This window comes from Eumetopias jubatus, unplaced genomic scaffold (genome assembly GCF_037043125.1).
Source record: "Eumetopias jubatus isolate StellerSeaLion01/CBP00866 unplaced genomic scaffold, mEumJub1_p1.0 scaffold_3, whole genome shotgun sequence".
In the NCBI taxonomy this organism is placed as follows: domain Eukaryota; kingdom Metazoa; phylum Chordata; class Mammalia; order Carnivora; family Otariidae; genus Eumetopias; species Eumetopias jubatus.
The window spans coordinates 115288832-115314875 of record NW_028274809.1 but is presented as its reverse complement, the minus strand read 5'-3'; the positions used below and the strand labels follow the sequence as shown (position 1 = coordinate 115314875).

At 41.5% G+C, this 26044-nt stretch overlaps 1 protein-coding gene across 2 annotated transcripts; it reads left to right on the top strand.

Annotated features, from left to right (window-relative positions):
• On the top strand, positions 1 to 24904 carry EEF1AKMT1 (EEF1A lysine methyltransferase 1). 2 transcript variants are annotated; one of them, XM_028107973.1, is made up of 5 exons: positions 1 to 60; positions 12234 to 12396; positions 15765 to 15844; positions 22400 to 22680; positions 24616 to 24904. In XM_028107973.1, the coding sequence occupies exons 2-5, from the start codon at positions 12253 to 12255 to the stop codon at positions 24750 to 24752; spliced, it is 642 nt and encodes a 213-aa protein (XP_027963774.1). In that variant the 5' UTR covers positions 1 to 60; positions 12234 to 12252; the 3' UTR covers positions 24753 to 24904. The 2 variants fall into 2 exon arrangements, with proteins under 2 accessions (XP_027963774.1, XP_027963767.1); XM_028107966.1 differs by having other exon boundaries at positions 15762 to 15844.
• Positions 24905 to 26044: the final 1140 nt, after the last annotated feature.

Here is a 26044-nt window from a genome sequence, read left to right as displayed (position 1 = left end):
GAACGCGGCGCGGGTGCCTGAGCACGCGTGGTTTGTGAGTGGACGATCCCGGGCGCCAAGGTGGGGTAGTTTCCGCGCTGTTCAGAGGCTTCGGAATCGGTTGTGGTTCTTACTCTGTTTGTCACTCTTTCTCCAGTGCAGTAAAGGAGGAGGGGTTTCAGTTAGTGGTGTCTGGGGATGGGAGGAGAGCTGCAGCCGAGCCGGGAGGGGAACCTGGTTGCTGTTGTGTGAGACCCGGCCCGGGAGGGTCCGCACGACCGGGGCTTAGGCAATCCAGGCGCGGGGAAGAGTTAACCCTCAGGCCAGAGCAGCTTGAGAACTCCCCTCCGATCAGAAACGGGACTGGGCCTACTGCCCTTTACTTCTTTGCCCCGGACGTTCGAGCCTCCACACTTGTCTCCTGGGGCGTTAGGAGGCAGGTCTGCTGGGCGCGGGGTGTAAAGTGGAGTAGATCAGGCCCCAGTTCCCCAGGGGAGACGGGAAACTTGGCGGTGCAGAAGGGCAGTAGCGTCTTAGTGGTACAGGGATCATAGTAAGGGACCTAGCTGGGGTGGGGGACACTTTCCGGGGGGAAAGGGGAGGATGGGTAAGACCAGAAGAATATCTTGACAGGGGTTGTGGTTACGTGGAGGTATACAAAGTAGTTCATCGTGTTGTATGTTTATGATCTGTATTAAACTGTAGGTAAACTTTACCTTACTTTTTTTAAAGTTAATTTTTTAAAATAGGATAAATAGAATTTTGGAAAATGAGAGGAAAGAAAGCATTTTAGGCAGGGGTAACTACAGATGCAAAGATGAAAATGAAAGGTTATGGCCCTTTTCTGACAGTAAATGGGATTAAGGGTAGAGTCTAGGGCAATATGCAAAACTATTTAGGAAACATCTAAGCCGTTCTTACCCATTTGCAGAGGGAGCTTCACAAACTACCTCAGGTTTCCCTTCCCTCCTTCCACAACCCCCACCCATTTACTCAGGAGTCTGGGATGAGTCCCAGGTTAATGCTCTTTCCACTGAATCACGCTGCCCCGACCAAAATAACTTGCAGACGGCAATATGATACTGTGTGAATTTATACAGTGGGGGAGGGAGTGGCTTGCTTTAGTAAGTTTGATATATGGAAATTTTATTTTACTTCATTTTAAAGAATTTATTTATTTGAGAGAATGAGATAGAGCATGAGGGGGGGAGGGTCAGAGGGAGAAGCAGACTCCCTGCTGAGCAGGGAGCCCGATGCGGGACTCGATCCGGGGACTCCAGGATCATGACCTGAGCCGAAGGCAGTCGCTTAACCAACTGAGCTACCCAGGCACCCCGGAAATTGAATTTTATACATTTGAAATGTGATTGGATTTAGGCATTACTTTTTAGGATTACATTAGTTATATTGAGTTAAGTACTATTTAAAGAAATAGAAAGTAACCACGGTCCATTAGGAGCCTGCTGATGCTGTACATTAATGTGTCCAGCCCTTTGCTCATGCTGTTCCTTCTGCAGTCCTCACTCTTCATCTTTTCTTCTCCCCAAGGCCAAGTTAAAGTGCCACCTGCTGTTTCACTTCTATTCTCTGCCCACACATGCTCTTCATTCTGATCCCATTGCACTAAATGGTGGTGAATGGTGCTTTTCTAATAGAGGGCTCACCACATTATCACAGTCATTTGTCTTATTTCTCAACCGTGACACTGTAGAAATTTGGGGCCAGATAGTTCCTTCTTGTGGAGGGTTGTCTTGTATTTGCCAGCATTCCTGGTCTCTACCCACTAGATACCAGTGGCACCCTCCCCAGTTCTGACAACCAGAAATGTCTCCATACATTGCCAGATGTTCCCCTTCTGGGGCAGGCGGCCGCGGGGAGGGGGCATGTAAAATCTATGAGAACCACTGATCTCATGTATGAGCCATATAAGGCTTAGCATCAGTTTAATAATAATATGACATAGTACTTCCCAACTCTTCTGGACTTGAAAATCTCTTTCACATCAATTTCATAAACCCACTTAGAAAATTTTTATTTTGGGGGCTCCTGGGTGGCGCAGTCATTAACGGTTTGCCTTTGGCTCAGGTCATGATCCCAGGGTCCTGGGATTGAGCCGTGCATCGGGCTCCCTGCTCCGCGGGAAGCCTGCTTCTCCCTCTCCCACTCCCCGTGCTTGTGTTCCCTCTCTCACTGTGTCTCTGTCAAATAAATAAATAAAATCTTTAAAAAAATAATTTTTTTATTTAAATAAATAATTTTATTTATTTATTTGACAGAGACACAGTGAGAGAGGGAACACAAGCACGGGGAGTGGGAGAGGAGGAAGCAGGCTTCCTTCCGAACGGGGAGCCTGATGCAGGGGGCCATCCCAGGACTCTGGGATCATGACCTGAGCGAAGGCAGACGCTTAACTACTGAGCTACCCAGGCGCCCCCACTTAGAAAATTTTTAAACAACGCTAAAGATATGAAGTAGTGACTTAAGTAAAAAAGTTAGTATGTTGAAACTAAAGTTCATTTAGTCTGTAGCAATGTTTATTACATAAGCAGATTTAAGTTTTTCCCATTTAACAAGTGATGCAATCTTGAACTCTAATAAGGTAGGAATCTGTCTATGATTGCTAAAATTGCAGCCCCCTCCATTCTCCACATGTTTCTCCATTGATCTTACCATCATCCAACACATTTTATTTCTATTGCTTGTAGCCTGTGCCTCACTGGAATATAGGCTCCAGGAGGACTGGGACTTTGATTTCCATCACCAAGAACACTGCCAAGTACAAGGCAATACCTCAATAAATGATTACCAAATGAATGGATTTGGTCAGCTTTAAGATAAAATTTTATTTTGGGACAAAATTCATGCTAAAATACAGATTGGGGTATAATTGCCTTTTACAGCTGTGAAAGTAGACAGTTTTCTTAACTGCTTTTTGGAATTCTTTATTTTGTATTTAACATCAACTGGTTTCTTTTTATGGTTTTCAGGTTTTATTTCAAGCTGCAGTTTGAAAGCCCTTCTCTACAGATGGAGCTGTGGAAAGTGCTTAGTACTAATAAAAATTCAAATTTTCTTGTCTGTATCAGGGATGTATGTGTGTACATGTGCCTATATGAATGTACATGGACATGCGCGCACACACACACATATATGTACACACATACATTAACACACATACTTTTTGTCCTTTACCTCTTCTAGACAGTATCATGGTGTAGCTTTGATCAGGAACTGGTTGTACACTTCAACTCTGCCAGGAGACCTTGGATTTTAATAGTTGCCTGATTCTTTTCCTGAATGAAAGGAACTCTTAATCCTGAAACCAAACCAAAATGAGACCTTTTTAGTAGGTTGCAGATCAGATTGCTATATTTTCTTAGTCTTTCTCTGTTCGGCATGTACAACACACTAATCTTTGGAATTTCCAGCTGGAAATTCTCCAGCCTGATAGTTCCTGGTCCGTTTTCCTAAAAATTTATTGTGCTTTTTTTTTTTAATTTATTTATTTGAGAGAGAGAGAGAGAATGAGAGAGAGCACGAGAAGGGGGAGGGTCAGAGGGAGAAGCAGGCTCCCCGCTGAGCAGGGAGCCTGATGTGGGACTCGATCCTAGGTCTCCAGGATCATGACCTGAGCTGAAGGCAGTTGCTTAACCAACTGAGCCACCCAGGTGCCCTCATTGTGCTTTCTGCAGTAAACTAAAGTTGCTCGTTCAAAGCCTTCATACCATTGCTCAGTGGGACTGCTGCAGACACCTCTATGTTGATTTAAGTTATTTTTATTCTAAATTATAACCTCAAAGTCAAATAACTCATCCTGCTTTTAATTGTTCCACAACTATAGAACTTAACACATTCTTGGGGTGCTTGGGTGGCTCAGTCGTTAAGCGTCTGCCTTCGGCTCAGGTCATGATCCCAGGGTCCTGGGATCGAGCCCCACATCGGGCTCCCTGCTCCGCAGGAAGCCTGCTTCTCCCTCTCCCACTCCCCCTGCTTGTGTTCCCTCTCTCATGTGTCTCTCTCTGTCAAATAAAATCTTAAAAAAAAAAATTCTCAAATATAAACAAAACTATAAAACAACAAAATTCAAATTAGTTCATTTTGAACATTGTTCACAAAGAATTAGTAGGGAATTCTTTTGAGATTATTCCTAATTTACTTGAAACTGTATAATGCATCAGTTCTTTTACCAACCACTTGATGGGAAGGCTGTTTCCTCTACCTTCAATACTCTTTTTTCCTTTCTTTGCCTATGGGAGAACTTATTCTTTAGATCCTAGTGTAAATATCACTTCTTCAGGGAAGCCTGTAATAACCAGAGTCATGACAACAATCTAATTGCCTTACCTTAACAGCCCATTGATATCCACTCTAATAACATTTTCCCCCAATATTTTTATTTTGATAATATACATGTAACATAGAATTTACGATCTTAACCATTTTTAAGTGTCCAATTCAGTAGTGTTAATACATTCACACTGTTGTGTGACAGTTGCCACCATCCATGTCCAGAACTCTTTTTTTTTTTTTTAAAGATTTTATTTATTTATTTGACAGAGAGAGAGACAGCGAGAGAGGGAACACAAGCAGGGGGAGTGGGAGAGGGAGAAGCAGGCTTCCCGCGGAGCAAGGAGCCCGATGTGGGACTCGATCCCAGGACCCTGGGATCATGACCTAAGCCGAAGGCAGACGCTTAACGACTGAGCCACCCAGGCCACCCTCCAGAACTCTTTTCATCTTGAAAACTGAAACTATATAAACATTAAACAACTTCCCATTTCTCCCATCCCCCAGCAACCGCCATTCCACTTTCTGTCTTTATGAATTTGACAACTCTAGGTACCTTGTATCAGTGGAATCAGAGTATTTGTTTTTTTTGTAACTTTTTTCACTTAGTATAATGTCCTCAAGGTTCATTATATATTGTAACATGTGTCAGAATTTCTTTCCTTTTTAAGGCTGAATAATATTCCTTTGTATGTATATCCATTCATCTGTTGATAGACACTTGGGTATTGCTCTCTTAAATCATGTAAAAAAAAAAAAAACAGTTACAAATTGAAGTTACAATAATACTAGCTTTTACAATTGCCCATATATTTACCTTTCTGAGATCTTTATTTCTACATATGGCTTTGAGTCACTGTCTAGTATACTTTCATTTTAACTACAGGACTCACTTTACCAATTTTTGCAGGGCAGGTCTAGTGGCAACGAACTCCCTCAGCTTTTGTTTATCAGTGAATGTCTTAATTTCTCCCTCACTTTTGAAGGACATTTTCATCAGATATAGGGTTGTTGGTTGATTTTTTTTTTTTTCTATTCAGTACTTTGAGTATATCAGTCCACTCCTTTCTACCCTCCAAAGTTTCTGATGAGAAATCTAATGATCTTATTGGTGGTCCCTTTTATGTGACAAGTACCCTCTCTTGGTGCTTTGAAGATTCTGTTTTTGGCTTTTGATAGTTTTATTGTAATCTGTGGGTGTTTTGAGCTTATTCTACTAAGGAGGTCATTAAGCTTTTTGGACGTTTATAGTTCTATATTTCACCTAATTTGGGAAGTTTTCAGCCATTATTTCTTCAAATAATTGCTTTGTCCCTTTCTTTTCTCTTTCTGAGACTCCCACAGTGTGTATTTTGGTCTACTTGAGAGTATGCCCTTAGGTTTTGTTCACTTTTCTTCAGTCTTTTTTTTTCTTTCTTTCTTTTCCTCAAACTTAGTAATTCTAATTATCTTATCTTCAAGTTTGCTGATTCTTCTGTCTAATCTGCTTTTGAATTCCTCTAGTGAATTTTTCATTTCAGTAATTGTAATTCTTAGCTCCAGAATTCTCTTTTGGTTTCTTTTTATGTTTTCTATCTCTTGATATTTCCATTTTGTTCATACATCATTTTCTTAGCTTTTCCCATATCTTCCTTTAGTTCTTTTAGCATGTTTTAAAGTCTTTGTCTAGTAGGTCCACCATCCAGTCTTTCTCAGGGATGATTTCTGTTGATTTACATTTTTCCTTGGAATGGGCTATACTTTCCAGTTTCTTCATATGCCTTGTGATTTTTAGTTGTTGTTGAAAACTGTATATTTGAATCTAATAATTTGGTAACTCTGGAAATCAGATTCTCCCCCTTCCTAAAGATTTGCTGATTTTTATTATTGTTCTGTTTATTATTTGGGGGGTTTGATGTTGGAGGGCGGTCTGTGCTGGGTATCAGTCTGAGGTAGAAACTTAAGGTCTTCTCAGGTTTTTTTCTGAGCCTCCACCTCTTCCTGGGAAGACTGTAAGTGACTTTCTAAATTCCCCTGTATACACAGCTGCTTTTTATAATGATCTAGTCCTTAAATGTTTGGCTCCCAAAAGGAGAAAAAGAGAAAAATAAAGCGAAGAAAGAACTGCTGGCCCTTTAAATCCTCTCAGAGTTTCTTCAGCTGGAGGTGGAAGGTAATGTCAGCAGTGGGAGCCTTGCCATATGGCTGCCTGACTCTGTCTGTGCCTCCACGAGCAGAAGCAGCAGTTAGTGATCACAACACATATTAGTGTCCCCAATATTTGAAGGACACAGTCCTTATTCTCTACCTTGTTTCCCACAAATTGCATACACACTGCCCCTGGGACTTTGTAATTGTGTGTTCTTAAGTTTTGTATTTGTTTATCTGGCATCAGGTAATTACAGGGCCAAACTAGTGGCCAGAGTTGTTTACATCTTCCCTGCAAACCAGCTTTCATGGGCCCATCAAGGTCATATCACAAACCTCCCAAACACACACTGTAGAGTATGTGTTTTTACTCTGTGCCCAAAGGAGACATCCCCACCTAATCCTTTCCACCCATCTTAGCAGTAAAGATAGAGTTCCAGGTCTCTCTCTGCTTTCTTGTCCCCACATGTGACAACTTTTGTGTGGCCCTTCTTGGGGCACCGTGCCTCTCATTTCTAGGGGAACTGTGAATAGTAAACACTTCTTGTAATGGCATTGATCTCTCCATGTCCTCACTCAGTCACCTCGATATGTTAAGACCAAACACAAAACAATCATGTGCACAGCTTCCTGACACAGGAATAAGGAGTGGGGGATGGGTAGCCACTGCTGAGCTAAGTGCCAAAACTGACTGAAATTAACCGTAACTTGAGCCTTCCTTTGGAAGTTGCAAGCCTTTGAATAAACTCTAGAGTTCTAAAATAGTTACATCAGATAGACTGTGCCAGTACAGCTATCTAGGTATGGAGATAGTCTTCCCAGAATCCTCTAATAACTTTATTCACATCCTTTTTCACCATTCATTCCCATGGATACCACTTAGACATTGTCAACTCCCAGAACAGCCTCACCTCTTTCTGACCCCTTTATGTTGAGGCTATAAAATGGTGGTTCTGCTGCATGGATGATTCACTACATTGCCTACAGTTGTTACAGTGATAACTATATTTCATCAAATCTAAGACGCCATGGATGATAATACTATCACTTTAAGAAAACATGCCCACAATTAAACTTACACACCCTCATTTTAAAGTCATGTCCTGATTTTAAGTTGTTAGAATGAGAAAAAAAAAATAGATGAGGGATACTTGGACCTCTGTGTATTAGTTTTGCAACTTCCTGTGAATCTGTAAACATTTCAAAATATGAAGTTTAGAAATGAGAATTGGGTCAGAAAGTAGGAATATCCTTATATCTAGAATATATGATTCTTTCCAAAAGGGGATTATACCAACTTAAATTATTAACCAACTTAGAGTACCAATATCCCTACATTCTCATCAGCATTTCCATTCTTTCAGTTTACTTGTTTTATTTGTCCACTCTTATTTTGGCCATTTGTTTCTCATACTGAGGTTATAGAAGCTAATCAAAATATTGATAAATGGTTTAGTGCTGTGATTTGTCTGATGTTTATATAAACAAAGCTTTAGTCTGAAAAAAATGTAAAACTGTACACAGCTGTTCATAGTACTTTATTCATAATAGCCAAAAACTGGAAGCAATCTTAATGTCCTTCAGTGAATGAATGTTTAAATAAATTTTAGAACCAGTATGTCAGTTTCTAGTTTAAACTCACACATGCGCGCAGGCGCATGCAAACACACACACACACCCTGATTGGATATATTGAATGTATTGATCAATCTGGGGAGAATTGACACCTTAATAATACTAATTCTTCTAGTTCATGAGCATGGTATGTCTCTCCTTTTACTTAGGTCTTCTCTGATTTCTTTCAGCAGTGCTTTGGAATTTTCAGTATCAAGGTCTTACAGTCTTTATGATAAATATACGTGTATTTTTTATGCTATTTTTGGGAAATTGCTTTTAAGTTCCATTTATTTGCTGCTAGAATACAGAAATGCAATTTATTTTTCTGTATTGATCTTGTACTCTGAGACTTCGATAAACTCACTTATTAATTCTAGTAGTTTTTGTTGTTGAAGTTGGTTATGCTTACTTAAAATTTTCTAAAAATAAACTTTATCATAGAATGGTTTTAAGTTTACAGAAAAATTGTGAAGATTGTGCAGTGAGTTCCTCTATACCTATACCCAGTTTCCCCTATTATTAACATCTTGGCAGTGACTATCTATTGTGTTTCTCTTGTTTTTGATGACTCTTAATTGGGGTTTGTCTGATTTTCAGTCATGCTTACACTGGGATTACGTGTTTTTTGGGGGGAAGACCATGGAGGTGAAGTGCTGTTTTCATCACCACATATCAAGGCTACATGCCACTGATAATGAATTATCACTATTGATGTTGACCTTGATCACCTGGATGAGAGTAGTGTTTCCTTCGGATTTTCTCTGTGAATAATCATGTCTACAAATAGGGACATTTCTTCCTTTCCAATCTTTATGCTTGCTTGTTTTTTGTTTTTTGTTTGTTTGTTTGTTTGCCTCCTTGAATTAACTGGAAAGGCCAGGATAATGTTAAATGAAAGTGGTGACAGTGAATATCCTTCCCTTGTTCATGAGCGTAGAGAGAAAGCATTCAGTGTTTCACCACTAGGAAAAGTATGAAGCTTATGTGTTTTGTGGGTTCCCTTTTTCAGACTGAAGTTTGCTTTTATACCTAGTTTGCTCAGTTTTTAACATGAATGGATGTTGAATTTTGTCAAAAGCTTTTGTAGTATCCATGCAAATGATCATATGGCTTTTCTCTTTTAAATTGTTAAACTAGGAGTCAGCAAACTTTCTGTAAAAGACCAGGTAGTAAATATTTTAGGCTTATCATAAAAACTACTATAAGTCATATGTAAACCAAAGGGTGTGGCTGTTTTCCCAATAATTTGGTTTGCAGAAACAAGCCACAGGCCTAATTTGGCCTGCCGGCCGCAGTTTCCTATAGCTAAGATTATTTGCTCAATCAAACTTGAGTCAGGCTCCTGAACCTTCTAGGCCCATCTGGGCACTTCTTTGTAAAATCTAGTTTTAGCAAGAATCTTGCTAAATCAGTTTCACTGGAAACCACCACCCCTCTCTGCCTCTGATATCTGATCACCCTCAATATCTGATCAGGAATTGAACCAGGTTATGTACTGACACGCTTTCATGTTAGATTTAATCTGGCTTCATTAAACAAGTTGGGAAATATTCCTTTCTCCTCTATTTTCTGGATGATAAAATTATCAACATTTCTTCTTTAAATGTTTGACAGAACTCATCAGTGAATTTGCTCAGCCTCGAGTCTTCTCTTTGGGAAGGTTTGGTAACAAAATTAGTCTATCTTTGATAAATATAGGTTGATATGCTTCTTTAAATAATTTAATTTTATTTGTTTTTGAACTTTATATAAATCTGTCATAGTGTTTATACCTTTGTTTTGCTCCTTCTCTTCCTAGAAGGGAAATTGCTTGTTCATAGAGGGCGTATTTATATTTCTAGATTAATTTGTGTGACCAGATGTTTTATTAACAAGCTTTTACAGATGAGTCTTTGATGAAGAAAGGAAAGAAGGAATCAACAAGCTATATGTACTTCATGAAAATACATTAGTTTGTCAGTAGTTGGTATATACAAGGTTTTTAGGTGTTTTTTTGTTTTTGTTTTTTGGTTTTAGTTTTTGTTTTTTGGTTGTTTTTTGGATCATAGGTAGAATGGCTAGCTCTTTGATTTTGAAAAGGAGAACAAAAGCAGCATTTAGCAGGCATTTCAATTTAAAAAAAAATTTATTGAGAGAGAGAGAGCATGAGTGGAAGGGGCAGAGGGGAGAGTGAATCTCAAGTAGACTCCATGCTGAGTGTGGAGCCTGACAGGGGGCTGGATCCCAGGACTCTGAGATCATGACCTGAGCCGATTAACTGACTGCACCACCCAGGCGCCCCGGCATTTCTCATTTTAAATGGCAGCTCAGCATATATTGAACCCTTTTGCTATAAGCCTGGGGAATTTGCCAGTTTCGAATGCTGTTTTACCAGCTGCCCTTGGCGGCGTAGGCAGGAGGCCAAGATTGTCAATCAGATACACCCCCATAGGCCTTGGAGGAGGAAGGGAGCAACGTGATAAAGCTATTGAATAATCTTTGCTGATTTTCAACACATCACTTGCTGTACACTGCAGACATGTTTTAAAAAGCAAATAGGATGCTGGTTTTATGCTCTTAGATAACTTTCGGCTTAAAAACATGTTTGGTACTGTGTAGTAAGGAATTTGACCTCAAAGAGAGGTTTGGCCTTTGCCACGGCTCTTGGGAGGTAACCTGTTAACACTTAAACTTTCCCAAGTTGTGGGAAGGTCTTTGTTATTTATGGAGGGCCCTCAGGCCTTATCAACCCTACCTCCTGGTTGGGGGAGCTGGAGACTGACTTCAGCCAGGTGGGCCATCATTCAGTCACTCATACCAACATAGTGAAGCCTTAATAGCTGGACACTGAAACTCTGCAGAACTTTCCTGGTTGGCAGGACCCCATGCATATTGTCCCACATCTGTGCCAGGAGGGACATGCATCCTGAGGGTACTGGGAGCTTCCTGTTTGGAACTCTTCTGGACGCTGCCCTGTGCATCTCTCCCTTTGGCTGGCTCTGATTTGTATCCTTTCCCTGGATTAAATGCATCTTGAGTACAGCTGCTGTGAGTGGTGTTCTGTGAATCCTTCTAGCAAATTACTGAACATGAGGGTAGTTTTGGGAACCCCCCGAACTTGGAGTGGTCAGGAGTCTTGGGGAGACTTTGCTGTCTGGACCAGGGCTGTGTCTTAAACTCAGTCTGGCTAATTCCAGTGGTACCACAAGAAGTGATTGGCCTGGCCATCAGTTCCTGCAAGACCCCTTCCTTCTCTCCCTCCCTGTGTTTTACTTCTTCCCATTCTCCTTGTCATTCCTTTAAATTTCCATACCTCTTTCTATTCCCCTCCTTTAACTGTCCTTCACTTACCCTATCAATAACACCCCTGAGCCTTAGATCACCTGAACGGTGACATTCAAATTTGGAATGGTCTCTGATTCAGGGGATCTACAGTGAAGTGTGCACATATGGCATTTGGGGTACCAGAAGAAAGCAGAATGTCTTTAGATATTTATGGTAAAAACTTCATTCTGGGGCACCTCGGTGGCTCAGTCCTTAAGCATCTGCCTTCAGCTCGGGTCATGATCCCAGGGTCCTGGGATGGAGTCCCGCATCGGGCTCCCTGCTCCATGGGAAGCCTGCTTCTCTCTCCCCCACTCCCCCTGCTTGTGTTCTCTCGCTGTGTCTCTCTCTGTCAAATAAATAAATAAAATCTTTAAAAAAAAATTCATTCTGCCAGGAGTCTTAAAAATGCAAGAATCTCAAAAGAAGAAGATAGCAGGAAGGGAAAAATGAAGGGGGGGAAATCGGAGGGGGAGACGAACCATGAGAGACTATGGACTCTGAGAAACAAACTAAGGGTTCTAGAGGGGAGAGGGGGGATGAGTTAGCCCGGTGATGGGTATTAAGGAGGGCACGTATTGAATGGAGCACTGGGTGCTATACGAAAACAACGACTCATGGAACACTACATCAAAAACTAATGATGTAATGTATGGTGACTAACATAACATAATAAAATAAAATGCAAGAATCTCATTTGTAAAAACTGAATACATGTAAAGGAAAAGCCTGCATTTATTGAGCTGTAGTTCAATAGGAGACCTCTGTAGATGTTTGATCTCAGAAATTTTAAATATGAGTTTCTCTTATAAAACCCACTTCCAGTTTGGCTTCTTGCTGTGAGATAAAAAAATTGCTAAATTGTTATTTGATGGGAAAGGGAAAAATACCCCACAACACCTTTGCTTATTTATTTGCAGGTTATAGACAATTTGTGAAATGAGTGACTCTGATGATGACGATATCCCCCGGCTGTCTTCCCACACCTTAGCAGCCCTCCAGGAATTTTATGCTGAGCAGAAGCAACAAAGTGACCCAGGCAGAGATGATAAATATAACATTGGAATAATAGAAGAGAACTGGGTAAGTAAATGCATTCCACATCTCTCAGGAAGTATGGGTGCAGCACTGATTCCATACCTGTCTATATCTGTCCGTACCTGTCCGCACCTGTCTATACCTGTCCACATCTGTCCGTACCTGTCTGCACCTGTCCACACCTGTCCGCGTCTGTCCGCACCTGTCCATACCTGTCCACACCTATCTGCATCTGTTCGTACCTGTCTGCACCTGCCCACACCTGTCCTCATCTGTACCTGTCCATACCTGTCCACACCTGTCCGCATCTGTCTGTACCTGTATGCACCTGTCCATACTTGTCTGCATCTGTCCGTACCGGTCCGCACCTCTCCAACCTGCCCTGTGTTTGTCTGCATCCCACTTCACACTCATGTTTGTCTCATCTGCCTCTCAGGAACTGATAGCCTGTCTGGGGAGCTAAGACAAAAAGCAGTCCATGATTATTTAAGACTGTATAAAAATGTAGGTTTTCCTGGTTAGTTGGTGGTCACACAAGGGGACTTTTCAGATAAGGAAACAGCATGTTCATTTATGACCAACATACTTGTGCTTCCTTCTTGTATACAGATGGTTTCTGTTGGTTTTTATGGAGCCCAGCATCCTTGTGGAAGGGGTAAAATATATCATTGCAGCAAATGGGGTAGCTAAACTTAAACATGCAAAAAAAAAAAAAAGATGAGAGGGAGTTCTAAAGAAGATATTAATAATTTCTAGTGCATAGAATGTATTTTAATTATATTTTTATGGTCTAAATAAAAATAGGAATTAAAAGAGAAAAAAAAATGAGGAAAACCAACCTGAGCTGGAACCTGGCAATTTAAAATTTTGAAGGAGATAGTTGAGAAATAGATGAAGTTTGGGTTTTCTGTCTGTGCACACCCCTCAATAATGGATGTCTCTCTCTGTCACTTTGGAACTAGAAGGAATCTTTTGTATGCCTTTTTTTTTTAATAGCCTTTTACATTTTGTGTCAAGTTTGGATCTCTTAAGTTGTATAAAATTCTCCTATTTACCATCTGTTTGAAACTGATAAATATATTTCTTTACATTTACACTAAATGTTCTACCTACACAAAAGCCTCTTTCTCACAATTTCCCTTCTTTATGTGTCTTTGTTTTCTGGTTTGATGCTTCTGTATGTAGTAAATGTCAGAGACTTGAGGTACCTCATTTTTCTTTTTCTTTCCCCCCTGCTTAATGTTTGAAGAACTGTGTGTTTTTTTCTGATTCTAAAGTAATCCATGGTTGTTGTAGAAAATATATAAAAATATGGACACAAAAATAAGTTTTTCCTTATCCCAATACTTAAGAATTAAGTATTTTTATAATTTTGACACTTTCTTTGGTTTGATTTATCGAATTGAGAAAATTTCCTAGGAACCAAAAAAAAAGAGAATGATGCAAGTATTGGAAAGAAAACATTATAAAACTAGAGGATAAATCCAGGAGGCTCAATATTTAACTGATTGGAGTTAGAAATATAGAACAGAAAACAAAGGGGGGGAGGAAATCTTCAAAGATTAATATTAGAAAATTTCTAGAACTGCAGATCCTTACTAAGACACATGGTTACTTCACTGTGAAAATTCTGTATGCAGGTGACAAGATCTTAGAACCTTCCAGAGGAAAAGCAGGCCACCTACAAAGTCTCAGGATGAGTCACACTGCACTTCTTGATAGCTTTATTAGAAACTAGAAAAAAGTGGAGCAGTGTCTTCAGTATTTGGAGTAAAATTTTGTTCAGCCTAGAATTCTGTACTCAGCTGAGCTATCAATCAAACATGAAGATAAAATAAAAAACATTTTAGAAATGGCAAGTCTCATGGCATTGACCTCCCATGCACTGCTTCCCCAAGGCTGCCAGAGAATGTTGGAAGAATTAGAGGTGGGCTCAAAGAAACAAGCAAATGATACATGTATTAAGTCTAGGAAAAAGAAAAGGTAACATACTAGAAGGAAATGGAAGACCCACATTGAACATTGACAATGAGTTTAACCAAAACAAGTTACAATTATATGGGGAGGGGACGGGATAAATAAAATCTTTAAAAAAAAAAAAAAAAAGAATGTTCAAAGCAGACATTCTTTACTTTTTTCTTATGGGGAAAAAATAGATCTTTCATTTTTGTTTTTTTTAAGATTTTCTTTATTTATTTGACAGAGAGAGACACAGCGAGAGAGGGAACACAAGCGGGGGCAGTGGGAGAGGGAGAAGCAGGCTTCCCACCGAGTAGGGAGCCCGATGTGGGGCTCAGTCCCAGGACCCTGGGATCATGACCTGAGCCGAAGGCAGACCCTTAACGACTGAGCCACTCAGGAGCCCAGATCGTTCATTTTTTAAGGCTGTTGTTTTTTTTCTTAGATGCCCTTTATCAGTTTAAAGAAGTTCCCCACTATTCCTAATTTTCTAAGAGTTTTTGTTTTTTTAAGATTTTATTTATTTATTTGTCAGAGAAAGAGCAAGGCAGGGGGAGTGGCAGGCAGAGGGAGAAGCAGGCTTCCCGCTGAGCAGGGAGCCCAATGCAGGACTTGATCCCAGGACCTGACCTGAGCCAAAGGCAGACGCTTAACACTGAGCCACCCAGAAGCCTCATGAGTTTTTTTTAATCCTGAAGCAGTGTTGAATTTTGTTAAATGCTCTTCTTTTTGCATTTATTGAAACGATCATATGTTTTGGAGACATTTTTAAAGCTGGATTTGAGAGCTATCAGCATACACTGGCAGCACACTCGTCTACTCCCACCACTTGCTCCCAGCCCTGCCATTTCAGAGGAGGCCTATTGGAGAAATGGGCCTTTTCCATTGCAGAGGAATCTACTTTTTCCATTAAAATTTTACCCCTTTTATATATTAAGTAAGTGGATAATTAAGGATCACTAGAAAGTTAAAAGAAAGTCATCAATCAGCATAAAGAGAAAGAGCAAGATGACAAACAACTTACCCACTGAGGGAAGAACAAGTAACTCAGGATCACAGACTGAGTTTTGCTGCTGTCATCCTGTGGTGTTGGTTAACATGTTCTTCTATCTTCCATATTTGTGATTATGCTAATTGGTAGTTGAATCTAGAAGCTTAATCAGATTCAGGTTCAGTTTTTTGGGCAAGAGGCACACAAAGGTGGGAGTGTGTTCTTCCATCAGCAGCAATACTGACTGGTTGTCTCCTTTTGTGATGTCAGCAGCCCCTGATGCTCAGTACCTAGATTCTAGGAATTACTTAGAGCCTTCTGTTAATTTAAAATAATTTTAAAGAATAATTAATTTATAAAAAAACTTGTAAAAAATATGCACACCAGTATGGCAGATATAAATTAAAAGGACAAATTTTTGACGGTTCCAAAATGATTTTGACTCATTGCTCTGTTCCAGCAGCTGAGCCAGTTTTGGTACAGTCAGGAAACCGCTTTGCGACTTGCGAAGGAAGCGATTGCAGCTGCTGGAGAAGGTGGCAGGTGAGATCCAGAGTTGCTGTCTTTTTCGTCTTCTGATCTAAAGTAATATTTGAAATGTCCTTCCTAGTTGAGCAATGGTTTGTAAGAAGCGTGAACCCTAATCTGCAAAAGTGGTCAGCCATGGTTTGTAGAACATGATGGATTAAGATCTGCTCCAGGCCTGAGTTTAGGGACACACAGAAATCCACTTGTAAGATGTCCTACCTATGTTCTTTATTTCAATGTTTTCTAACCTGTTTCTTACCTTTATACCCCTAGAGTTTGCTTTAAAAGAAAAAAAATCTTAATGTTTGACTTTTGAAGTTTTAAGAATACAGGTTTTCTAGGTGCCTGGCTGGTTCATTTGGTGGAGCATGCAACTCTTGTTCTCAGGGTTGTAAGTTCAAGCCCCACACTGGGTGTAGAGATTACTTTAAAAAAATTAAAAAGAAAAAGAATACAGGTTTTCTGTTTTGTTACTCCAGTTTTTATTTTCATCAGAATTTTGTATGCACAATATTTAAAGTCAAATGGTACTACAAGGCTTGTTCAAAAAAAACAACAAACCAGTCGCTTATTGCCCCCTTCTGTGCCTCCCTCCCCCTGTGCTCCCTTTCAGTGGATGCATTGGGCATTTACAACCATATTTCTGAATACATGTTTATATTGGCACTTCTTGATCTGTCTGTCATTTGTGGACATTATTTCTTGACTTCTCACTATGGAGTGTTAGGATTTAGCTCTCTCTCTTGTACTCCACACGTATGCATGCTTTCTGTCTACACTTCTGATAGATTTATATCCTAATTTTGGTGAGAATAGGGTTTTATATTATGCCCCCACAAATGTTCCTTACAGCTGAGCCTTATACTCTTCCTTTTCTGTATGACTTTTCATTTTCCTGAAGATAGTAATTCTTACATTTTAGTCTATGTTCATATCACGAATTAACTCTCAACCTCTCCTCCAGTTATGTGAACCTCCTATCCATTAATTCAGACATGTTTCAACTCCATGAAAAAAGTTATTTCTGAGACTTTACAAGCTGCTCTTATCTGGACTAGTTGATTTCTAGCTTTGCTACTGGTCTTACCTTGGTGTCTCCCTTCACCAGAGCCCTTTTACCTCTCTTTTGTTCTGGATTCCTGTTTCCTGTACCCCAATTCTTAGTTTACAGCCTTATCTTGGTTGGTACATCCTTTGATAGCTTCCGCAGAAAAGGTACACCTGAGGGAAACGTTTAAACCTTTCATATCTGCAAGCTTTTTTATTCTGTCCTTCCCCTTGACCGTGATTGTGTTGTTGGGTATCTCTTCTAGGTTTTGAGGGCATTGCCTCACTGCCTCCAAGTTTCCCTAGGTGCTGTGAGAAACCCAATGCCTTTCTGATTCCTTGTAGGAAACCTGCCCACTGCAAGCTCAGGGTTTTCCCTTAGTCCCAGTCCTTGGTGTGTCTTGCTGTGACACTTTCATCTCCTGTACTGGGGGGAAACCCTTTCATTCTCTTAACTCAGGCCCTTCAGTTTGGGGAAAGCTTTCTTTTTTTTTTTTTTTTTTTTAAAGATTTTATTTATTTGACAGAGAGAGACACAGCGAGAGAGGGAGCACAAGCAGGGGGAGTGGCAGAGGGAGAAGCAGGCCTCCTGCAGAGCAGGGAGCCCGATGCGGGGCTCAATCCCAGGACTCTGGGATCATGACCTGAGCTGAAGGCAGACGCTTAACCAACTGAGCCACCCAGGCGCCCCTGGGGAAAGGTTTCTGCCACAGTTGTGTAGGCTTGGGATAGGGAAGAGAATCCTGGCAACGAGTTTCTTCTTTATTAAATAGACCTTTCAGTGAGTCCTCCTGTTTTTAGCCCCACCTTCACCTCCACTTCTTGAGTTACCTGGTTGTGTAGCTTCCTGAGCCTTTGGGGTGCTCTCATGTAAAGCGGGTTGCTTCTCAGCTTACCTGGCCGCCAGTTTAGGACTTGGTTTCTTGGGTCTGCTGAGCCAAATCCCCCCATTCATGTGCTTTTCTGCTTCTTAAGGGGTTTTTGTTTGGTTGGTTGGTTGGTTGGTTTTTGTAGTTTTGGGTCTTCTCTCGAGTTCTCTTTGCTCTTGGCAGTTTATGCTTAAGCAACAAAACGAAATTGTACTTGTTTTATTTAGTAGGCCTTCATGAGGGAGCAAATGTAAATGAGTGTGTTATATCTGCCATCTTTAACTGGAAGTCTCTAAGTTTTTCATTTTGCTGTTCTTTTTCTTTTAAATTATATGTAGATATTTATTAGGTTTTTCTTAATGACAGTGTTTTTACACATACTTTTTTCCATAAATGTAAGGGCTCTGGAGGAAGTTTTTTATTTTTTCTGAAAGGTATCTTCAGTATTTTTAGGAGCTGTGTCATAATATGCCACATTAATAATAACGATAGCATTTATTGAGCCCTTACTGTGTGCCCTGTCCACCGTATACATGCTTTACGGGGGGTCATCCTGTTTGATGCTCCATTATACTCCCCATTATAAAGAGAGACTCCGAGGCCCCCCAGATAGTGTCTCCTGTGGAAGGTCACCCACTGGTGAGTGGCAGAGCTGGGGCTACTGCAGGATAAACAACACCGTCTCCCCCAAGTTTATCGCCATTCCGCTCTCAGTCCCTCTTGCACCCCAGACCACTTTCCTTCTGCCCTAAGTACAGCTTTGGAATTTCATGTGGAGATCTGCTGGTGACAAACTCAGATTTTGATTGTCTGAAGCTACCTGTATCTCACCCTCTTTCTCAGAAGATACTTGCATTGCGCATCTGAGCCGGGCTCGCTGCTTGTTATCTTTGAGCACAATGAGGACATCGTTCTGTCCTCTGCCTCTCTCTGCCCCCCAGAGCTCTGGCAGCAGCCTGGGCTGGGGGTTCTGGTGGCCCTTGTCTGTCCGGGCTGGGACATGCATGTTTCTCACAGAAGTGTGTGACATCACCGGGGTGTATCACATGCTTCAAGTGCACTGGGGCTGAGAAGCCTTTTTAGCTGGGCACAGGAACCCAACTGGTACATGGTACACGGTCTCTATTCAGAAATGTATCTCACAGTTTTAAAGCTGTGTCTAATTTTTAAAAGGAATACTTTTTTGTATGATGATATAAATGATGAAAATCTAAAAGTTACAAAGAGGATTGAGGAAAAAGTCAACCTCCAGGGCCCTGGTTCCCTTCCATGAGGCGGTGGTCTCTGGCTCTATGCATCTCCCGGAGACCACTGGTGCATCTGTAAGCATATGTTCTTATACCCTAGGAAGCTTGGTTTCTGTTGTTCAACATAGTACTGGAAGTCCTAGCCTCAGCAATCAGACAACAAAAAGAAATAAAAGGCATCTAAAATGGCAAAGAAAATCTTTCACTCTGCGTAGACAACATGATACTCTATGTAGAAAACCCCAAAGACTCCACCCAAAACTTGCTAGAACCGTACAGGAATTCAGCAAAGTCACAGGATATAAAATCAAGGCACAGACGTCAGTCATTTCTATACACTAACAATGAGGCAAAAGAAAGAGAAATCAAAGAATTGATCCCATTTACAATTGTACCAAAAACCATAAGATACCTAGGAATAAGCCGAACCAAAGAGTTACAGGATCTGTACTCTGAAAACTATAGAACACTTATGAAAGAAATTGAGGAGGACATAAAGAAATGGAAAAACATTCCATGGTCATGGATGGGAAGAACAAATACTGTTAAAATGTCTATGCTACTCAAAGCAATCTACACATTCAGTGCAATCCCTATCAAAATACCAACAGCATTTTTCATAGAGCTGACTCAAATAATCCTAAAATTTGTGTAGAACCACAAAAGACACTGAATAGCCAAAGGAATGTTGAAAACTAAAGCTGGAGGCATCACAATTCCAGACTTCAAGCTCTATTACAAAGCCAACAGTGTGGTACTGGCACAAAAACAGACACATAGATCAATGGAACAGAATAAAGAATCCAGAAATGGACCATCAACTCTATGGTCAACTAATCTTTGACAAAGCAGGAAAGAATATCCAGTGGAAAAAAAAAGACAGTCTCCTCAATAAATGGTTCTGGGAAGATTGGACAGCCACATGGAGAAGAATGAATCTGGACCATTTTCTTACACCATGCACAAAGATAAACTCAAAATAGATGAAGGAACTAAATGTGAGACAGGAATCCATCAAAGTCCTAGAGGAGAATACAGGCAGCAACCTCTTTGACCATATGATTTCACTCATATGACCTCAGCCGCAGCAACTTCTTTCTAGAAACATCGCCAAAACTACATCAAAACTACATCAAAAACTAATGATGTATGGTGATTAACATAACAATAAAAATTTAAAGGAAAAAAAATAGAAACATCACCAAAGGCAAGGGAAGCAAGGGCAAAAATGAACTACTGGGACTTCATCAAGATAAAAAGCTTTTGCACAGCAAAGGAAACAGTCAACAAAACTAAAAGGCAACCTACAGAATGAGAGAAGATATTTGCAAATGACATATCAGATAAAGGGCCAGTATCCAAATCTATAAAGAACTTATCAAACTCAACACCCAAAAAACAAAAATCCAGTCAAGAAATGGGCAGAAGATATGAACAGACATTTTTCCGAAAAAGACATACAATGGCCAACAGACACATGAAAAAGTGCTTAACATCACTCGGATCAGGGAACTACAAAACAAAACCACAAGGAGATCCCACCTCACACTGGTCAGAATACCTAAAATTAACAAGACAAGGAACAACAGATCCTGGGGGAGGATGTGGAGAAAAGGGAACCCTCTTACACTGTTGGTGGGAATGCAAACTTGTGCAGCCACTCTGGAAAACAGTATGGAGGTTCCTCAAAAAGTTAAAAATAGAGCTACCCTGCAACCCAGCAATTGCACTACTAGGTATTTACCCAAAGGATGCAAACACAGTGATCCAAAGGGGCACATGCACCCCAATGTTTATAGCAGCAATGTCCACAATAGCCAAACTATGGAAAGAGCCCAGATGTCCATCAACAGTTGAATGGACAAAGAAGATGTGGTATATATATACAATGGAATATTTTTTTTTTAATTTGTATTTATTTGACAGAGAGATGGTGGGAACAGGAACACAAGCAGGGAGAGTGGAAGAGGGAGAAGCAGGCTTCCCGCGGAGCAGGGAGCCCAATGCGGGCCTCGATCCCAGGACCCTGGGATCATGACCTGAGCCAAAGGCAGATGCTTAACTATTGAGCCACCCAGGCGCCCCTATATACAATGGAATATTATGCAGCCATCAAAAGAATGAAATCTTGCCATTTGCAACGACATGGATAGAGCTAGAGGGTATTATGCTAAGCAAAATAAGTCAGAGAAAGACAAATACCATATGATTTCACTCATATGTGGAATTTAAGAAAGAACAGATGAACATAGGGGCAGGGTGGGAAAAATAAAATCAGATGAAAATTGAGAGGGAGACAAACCATGAGACACTGGACTCTAGAAAACAAACTGAGGGTTGCTGGAGGGGAGGGGGGTTGGGGGATGGGGTTCCCGGGTGACAGGCATTAAGGAGGGCACGTGATGATGGGCGCCCGGGTGGCTCAATTGGTTAAGCGACTGCCTTCGGTTCAGGTCATGATCCTGGAGTCCCGGGATCGAGTCCCACGTCAGGCTCCCTGCTCAGCAGGGAGTCTACTTCTCCCTCTGACCCTCCCCCCTCTCATGTTCTCTCTCTCTCTCAAATAAATAAATAAAATCTTAAAAAAAAAGGAGGGCACATGATGTAATGAGCACTGGGTGTTATATGCAACTGATGAATCACTAAATTCTACCTCTGAAACTAATAATAATAATAAAAAAGGCATAGTTTACACTTATTCCTTGAGTATCTTGCAGGGTAATGACTACATAGTATTCCATTTAATAGATGTTTAATAGATATTCAGCTCAGTAATTCAATATTTAGGTTACTTCTAGCTTTTTAGTAGTTGGTTTTTAAGTTAAATGTTGGAGCACTACCCATTCGTAAACTAGGGATTGCTTATAATGAAACAGATTTTTTTGTTTCTTTACACAAAAAAGAAGCAGAAATTCAAAGTAGCTTGTCTGCACTGAGGTTGAATTTTAGAGTATCTGTGGAAAACAAGTTATTGAGGCAATCATTTGGGGTTTTCCTCTCTAGATTATGAATATTACAAAGTAACTTCAAAATACTTAATTTGAGACTAAAAGTATTGGAAATAAATGTCAAAACAAGGACCAACATGAAAATAATAAGCAAATTTAAGCCTTGGGCTATCTAACTTTCTTCCTAATGTGTTCCTAATGTCTTACATTTTTTACTATAAAAAAGCACGGTTATTCTTTCATACCTTAAAATTATGAGTTGCAGGATTTTTAAACACCAGATTCCTTGAAAGTGAGGTAGTATAGTTTTCTCTCGAAATTTACTGCCTTTACATTAGCTTGCACTCTGATTAAAATCAGAATGCAAGGGCCTGTATTTTCTTAGAGAAGTAGTTGTTACTTAACACCATAAGCTGTCCATTAAAGATCTTTCATGAGTCTGTTCCTTTTGTTTTCTAGAATAGCCTGTGTGAGCGCCCCCAGTGTTTACCAGAAACTGAGAGCCCTACACAGAGAAGACTTTTCTGTATACATCTTTGAATATGACAAAAGATTTGCTATATACGGAGAGGAGTTTATCTTCTATGATTACAATAATCCATTGGATTTACCTGAAAAAATTGCTGCACATAGTTTTGACATCGTAATAGCAGATCCCCCCTACCTTTCCAAGGAGTGTCTCAGAAAAACATCAGAAACCATCAAGTATCTGACTCAGGGCAAGATTCTGCTGTGCACAGGTAGGTGCCTGATTGTGCGTCTCAGGAACATTGATGACGGGATATTCCAGCCTTAGGTTTCAGGAGTTGGAAGAGATCTCAGAACCCAAAGCCTGAATCCACCTACTGTGTGACCCTACACAAGTTGCATAACCTCTCTGTGCCCGGGTTTCCTTATCTGTAAACTGGGACTGGTAATACTACCTGCCTTTCAGCGTTACTGGTATTAAGTGATATGATACACATAAGGTGGGGTCTGGCCCTTGGTGAGTGGGCTGTGTTATTTTTACTCCTCATCAGGAATAGTAGCAGTATTTGATCCAGCCTCTACACTTGATGAAAGAGAAATGTGGAATCAATAATGTTAAAATGAATTGCCTAGGGTTACAGAGCTAGACATTGGATTAGATTTATTTAATCAGCAGAAGAGTTTTCTTACTGGTGAGAGTTATGTACTTCCTGAAGGTGGATATTCAGAGAGTTGGTGGAGAACTAGCACATTAACTCCTGGTCAGCTATGTTGGGGGGCTGCTGTCCAGGCCCCAGGGTGCCGCTTGGGCTGCTGAGGCCCCTCAGGCTGGGCTGGGTAGGGACCTGGAGCTGCAGGGAGTCTGTTCTCCGTTGTGTTGGAGAATTGTCAAGAAGGTGACTGTGGTTCTCCCAAGTCATGTTTACTTAAGGCTTATTAATTCAGCTGTTGTTTGCTAGCCATTTGTTTCAGCTGACAGGCTGGCGCTCTGACCTCAGGGAACATACCTTTTAGTTTTAGGGGATAGGTTAAAAACTGTAACAGAACAGAAGGAAGAGATGAATGACCAATTCTGGCAAGTGTAGTGAAAGAATCAGAAAAGGGCAGGGTGGGCACTGAGATTGATGGGTGCCCTTAAGATGGGGTTGGAGGGCTCCTGGAGGAGAAACATTCCAGTGGAGACCTCAAGGGGCGGCCCCCTGGGTGGGGGCAATGGGAAGAGGTTGTAATTCCAGGAACCAGTGTCTGAGAGCCCCCTGAAGTTTTCCTCCTCTCGCTGGTTCTTGGAGGGATGCGGGGAGCACCGCCCGGTGCAGCACAGGTGCAGGGAGTACGGCTGAAGCCGAGGGAGGGGTGAGAGGGCCCCTACAGGTGGATGGCCCGTGTTGGGACTGGCCTTTCAAGGTGGCAGCCCCCAACTGACAGGACCCAGTTGGCCTAAAGAAGTGCGCTTTCATTTTGTGCTGAAAGGGCTTTAGGGCGGGAGTGGAAGCAGGCCCCCCCGCGAGGATGTGTCCAGCTGAGACTGTGGTTGGGGACGAGGTGTGGCAGTAGAAGGGAGGGCGGGGTGTGGAGTAAAGATACACTTTGAGATTAAGGTGGAAGAGCTCACTGTGCTCAGAACGTGGGGAGAAGGGAAGAATCCGGGATGAGCCCAGGGTCTCTGGCCTGGGCTGGCTGGAGAAGCGCTTCCTGTGATGGGGTGTCGCGAGAGAGGTGCTCCGAGGCCCCCAGGGCCATGTCCAGAGCGGTGGCCATGTGCCAGGCAGTGGGTGAGACATGGGAGCGCTCAGCCAAAAGCTGGTGTGAATGTGCTCCCATGAGTTTACAAGGTCAGGTAGTACTGAGAAGGGGGGGTGGGGTGGGGGTGGTTCTTGACTCAAAACTAGAAAACACTAGTTCTTAGTAATTATTTACTTTCCTTATGTTACTTTGTGGAATATAACTTTATTTCTAAAATTTTCTAAGTGTCTCAGTTTTGCAGAGGTAGGAAAACCATTTATTAAATGAAAAAGGGAAAAAAGTAGGTAATTTGCAAACGTGTTGAAGAAAGTAAAAAGGGATATAAAGAATTGGCTTTCCCCTGTATTTGTTGAATGATATTGTCAATTTACTACACATATTCTAGTGGAGAATCCCTTCACCACTGGCGATGGCACTGTGGTTGGGATTTCAGGCTTTGGGTTCACTGGGTTTGTTCCCTTCAGGTGCTGTCATGGAAGAAGAGGCAGCAAAACTTCTTGGCGTGAAGATGTGCAAGTTTATTCCAAAACACACCCGGACCCTGGGAAATGAGTTTCGCTGTTATGTGAATTATGATTCTGGGCTAGACCGTGAAATCTAAATGCAGATAGTAATATAATATGTAAAGGATCCTGTGTGACATTTCTCTCTTATTATTTCCTTGGTAGATTGAAAAGTTATAACCTTCTCCCCTCCCCTGCAAAGTGGGGCTCTCCCTGGCCTAATTTTCATATTAAAGAATATAAGATATCATTATGACTTCCTGACTGCAGGCATCTCTAGAACTCGGGATGCTTTTGCCAACTTGAATCCATGGAATTATAGTGGGAAGAAATCTTAGAACCTATCTAAAATCTGCTCTCCTCACCTAAGAACAGGTAAAAAACCAAAGTACAGACAGCTTAGTGGCTTGGCCAAGAGCTGAATTAGGACCTAGGCCTCTGCCCCAGGCCGTCTGCCCCCTTAACGGGCCTGTTCCGACTCTACCCAGTGGACCGCTGATTGTTCACAGCAGCTTTCCTGGGGTGTTGTAGGACTTGTGAAGGGGCCCGTCATCTGCTCCAGCCCCTCAAGGAGACACGACTTGTCTCCATGAAAGAAGTTGAGAATCATCCTTGGAACTAGTATCTGAAAGCCTCCTGGATGTTTCCTCCTTGCCCTGGTTCTTGAAGGGACAACAGGAACGTAGCCCAGGTGCCCTCTGTGTGCACACCGCCCCTGCACCCTTGGCTAAAGCCACAGCAATGCTCCAGGCCCCGGAGAAACTGAAACTGCCATCTGCAAACCAAACACTGTAGCAAAAAGGATGTGAGAAGCATGCTAGACTATTCTGTTTCAAAAATTATCCATCATTCATCCACACCATAGCACATTACTGATACCTGCAACTTGGATGGCTTTCAAGGGCCTTGTGCTGAGTGAAAAAAGCCGGTCCCCAAAGCTTACATACTTACTATTGATGTAATCTTCTTGAATGGAGAGCAGATTGGTGGTTGGCAGAGGTTAAGGGGGTGGGGGAGGAGGCGGGGTGGGACCAGAAAAAGGAGATCTTAGGGGAAGTGCAGCTCTTGTGCATCTTGATTGTGCAGTGGTTACACACAACTCCACGGTTGGCATTACACAGAACCCGCACACGCACGCAACACTGGTGAACTCCGAGTGAGGTCTGTGGGTGGTGCGCAGCGGCCAGTTCCTGGGGGTGATTCTGTGCTTGGTCAAGATGTTCTCATTGCGGGCAACTGGGTAAAAGACACACAAGACCCCTCTGTAGTGTTTTTGCAATTTCCTGTGAATCTAGAATCATTTCAAAATAAAAACTTAAAAAAGGGGGGGCGGTGAAGAATAACACTTCCCCACCTCAGGTGACTTGCTTTGCTAACAAAACATGAAAGG

Excerpts from the sequence above, each read along its gene's own strand:
- EEF1AKMT1 (XM_028107966.1), top strand. The coding sequence starts at position 12,253 with ATGAGTGACTCTGATGATGACGATATCCCCCGGCTGTCTTCCCACACC. Across the intron at positions 15,845-22,399 it reads GCTGCTGGAGAAGGTGGCAG|AATAGCCTGTGTGAGCGCCC; the intron begins GTGAGATCCAGA and ends TTTGTTTTCTAG. Across the intron at positions 22,681-24,615 it reads CAAGATTCTGCTGTGCACAG|GTGCTGTCATGGAAGAAGAG; the intron begins GTAGGTGCCTGA and ends TGTTCCCTTCAG.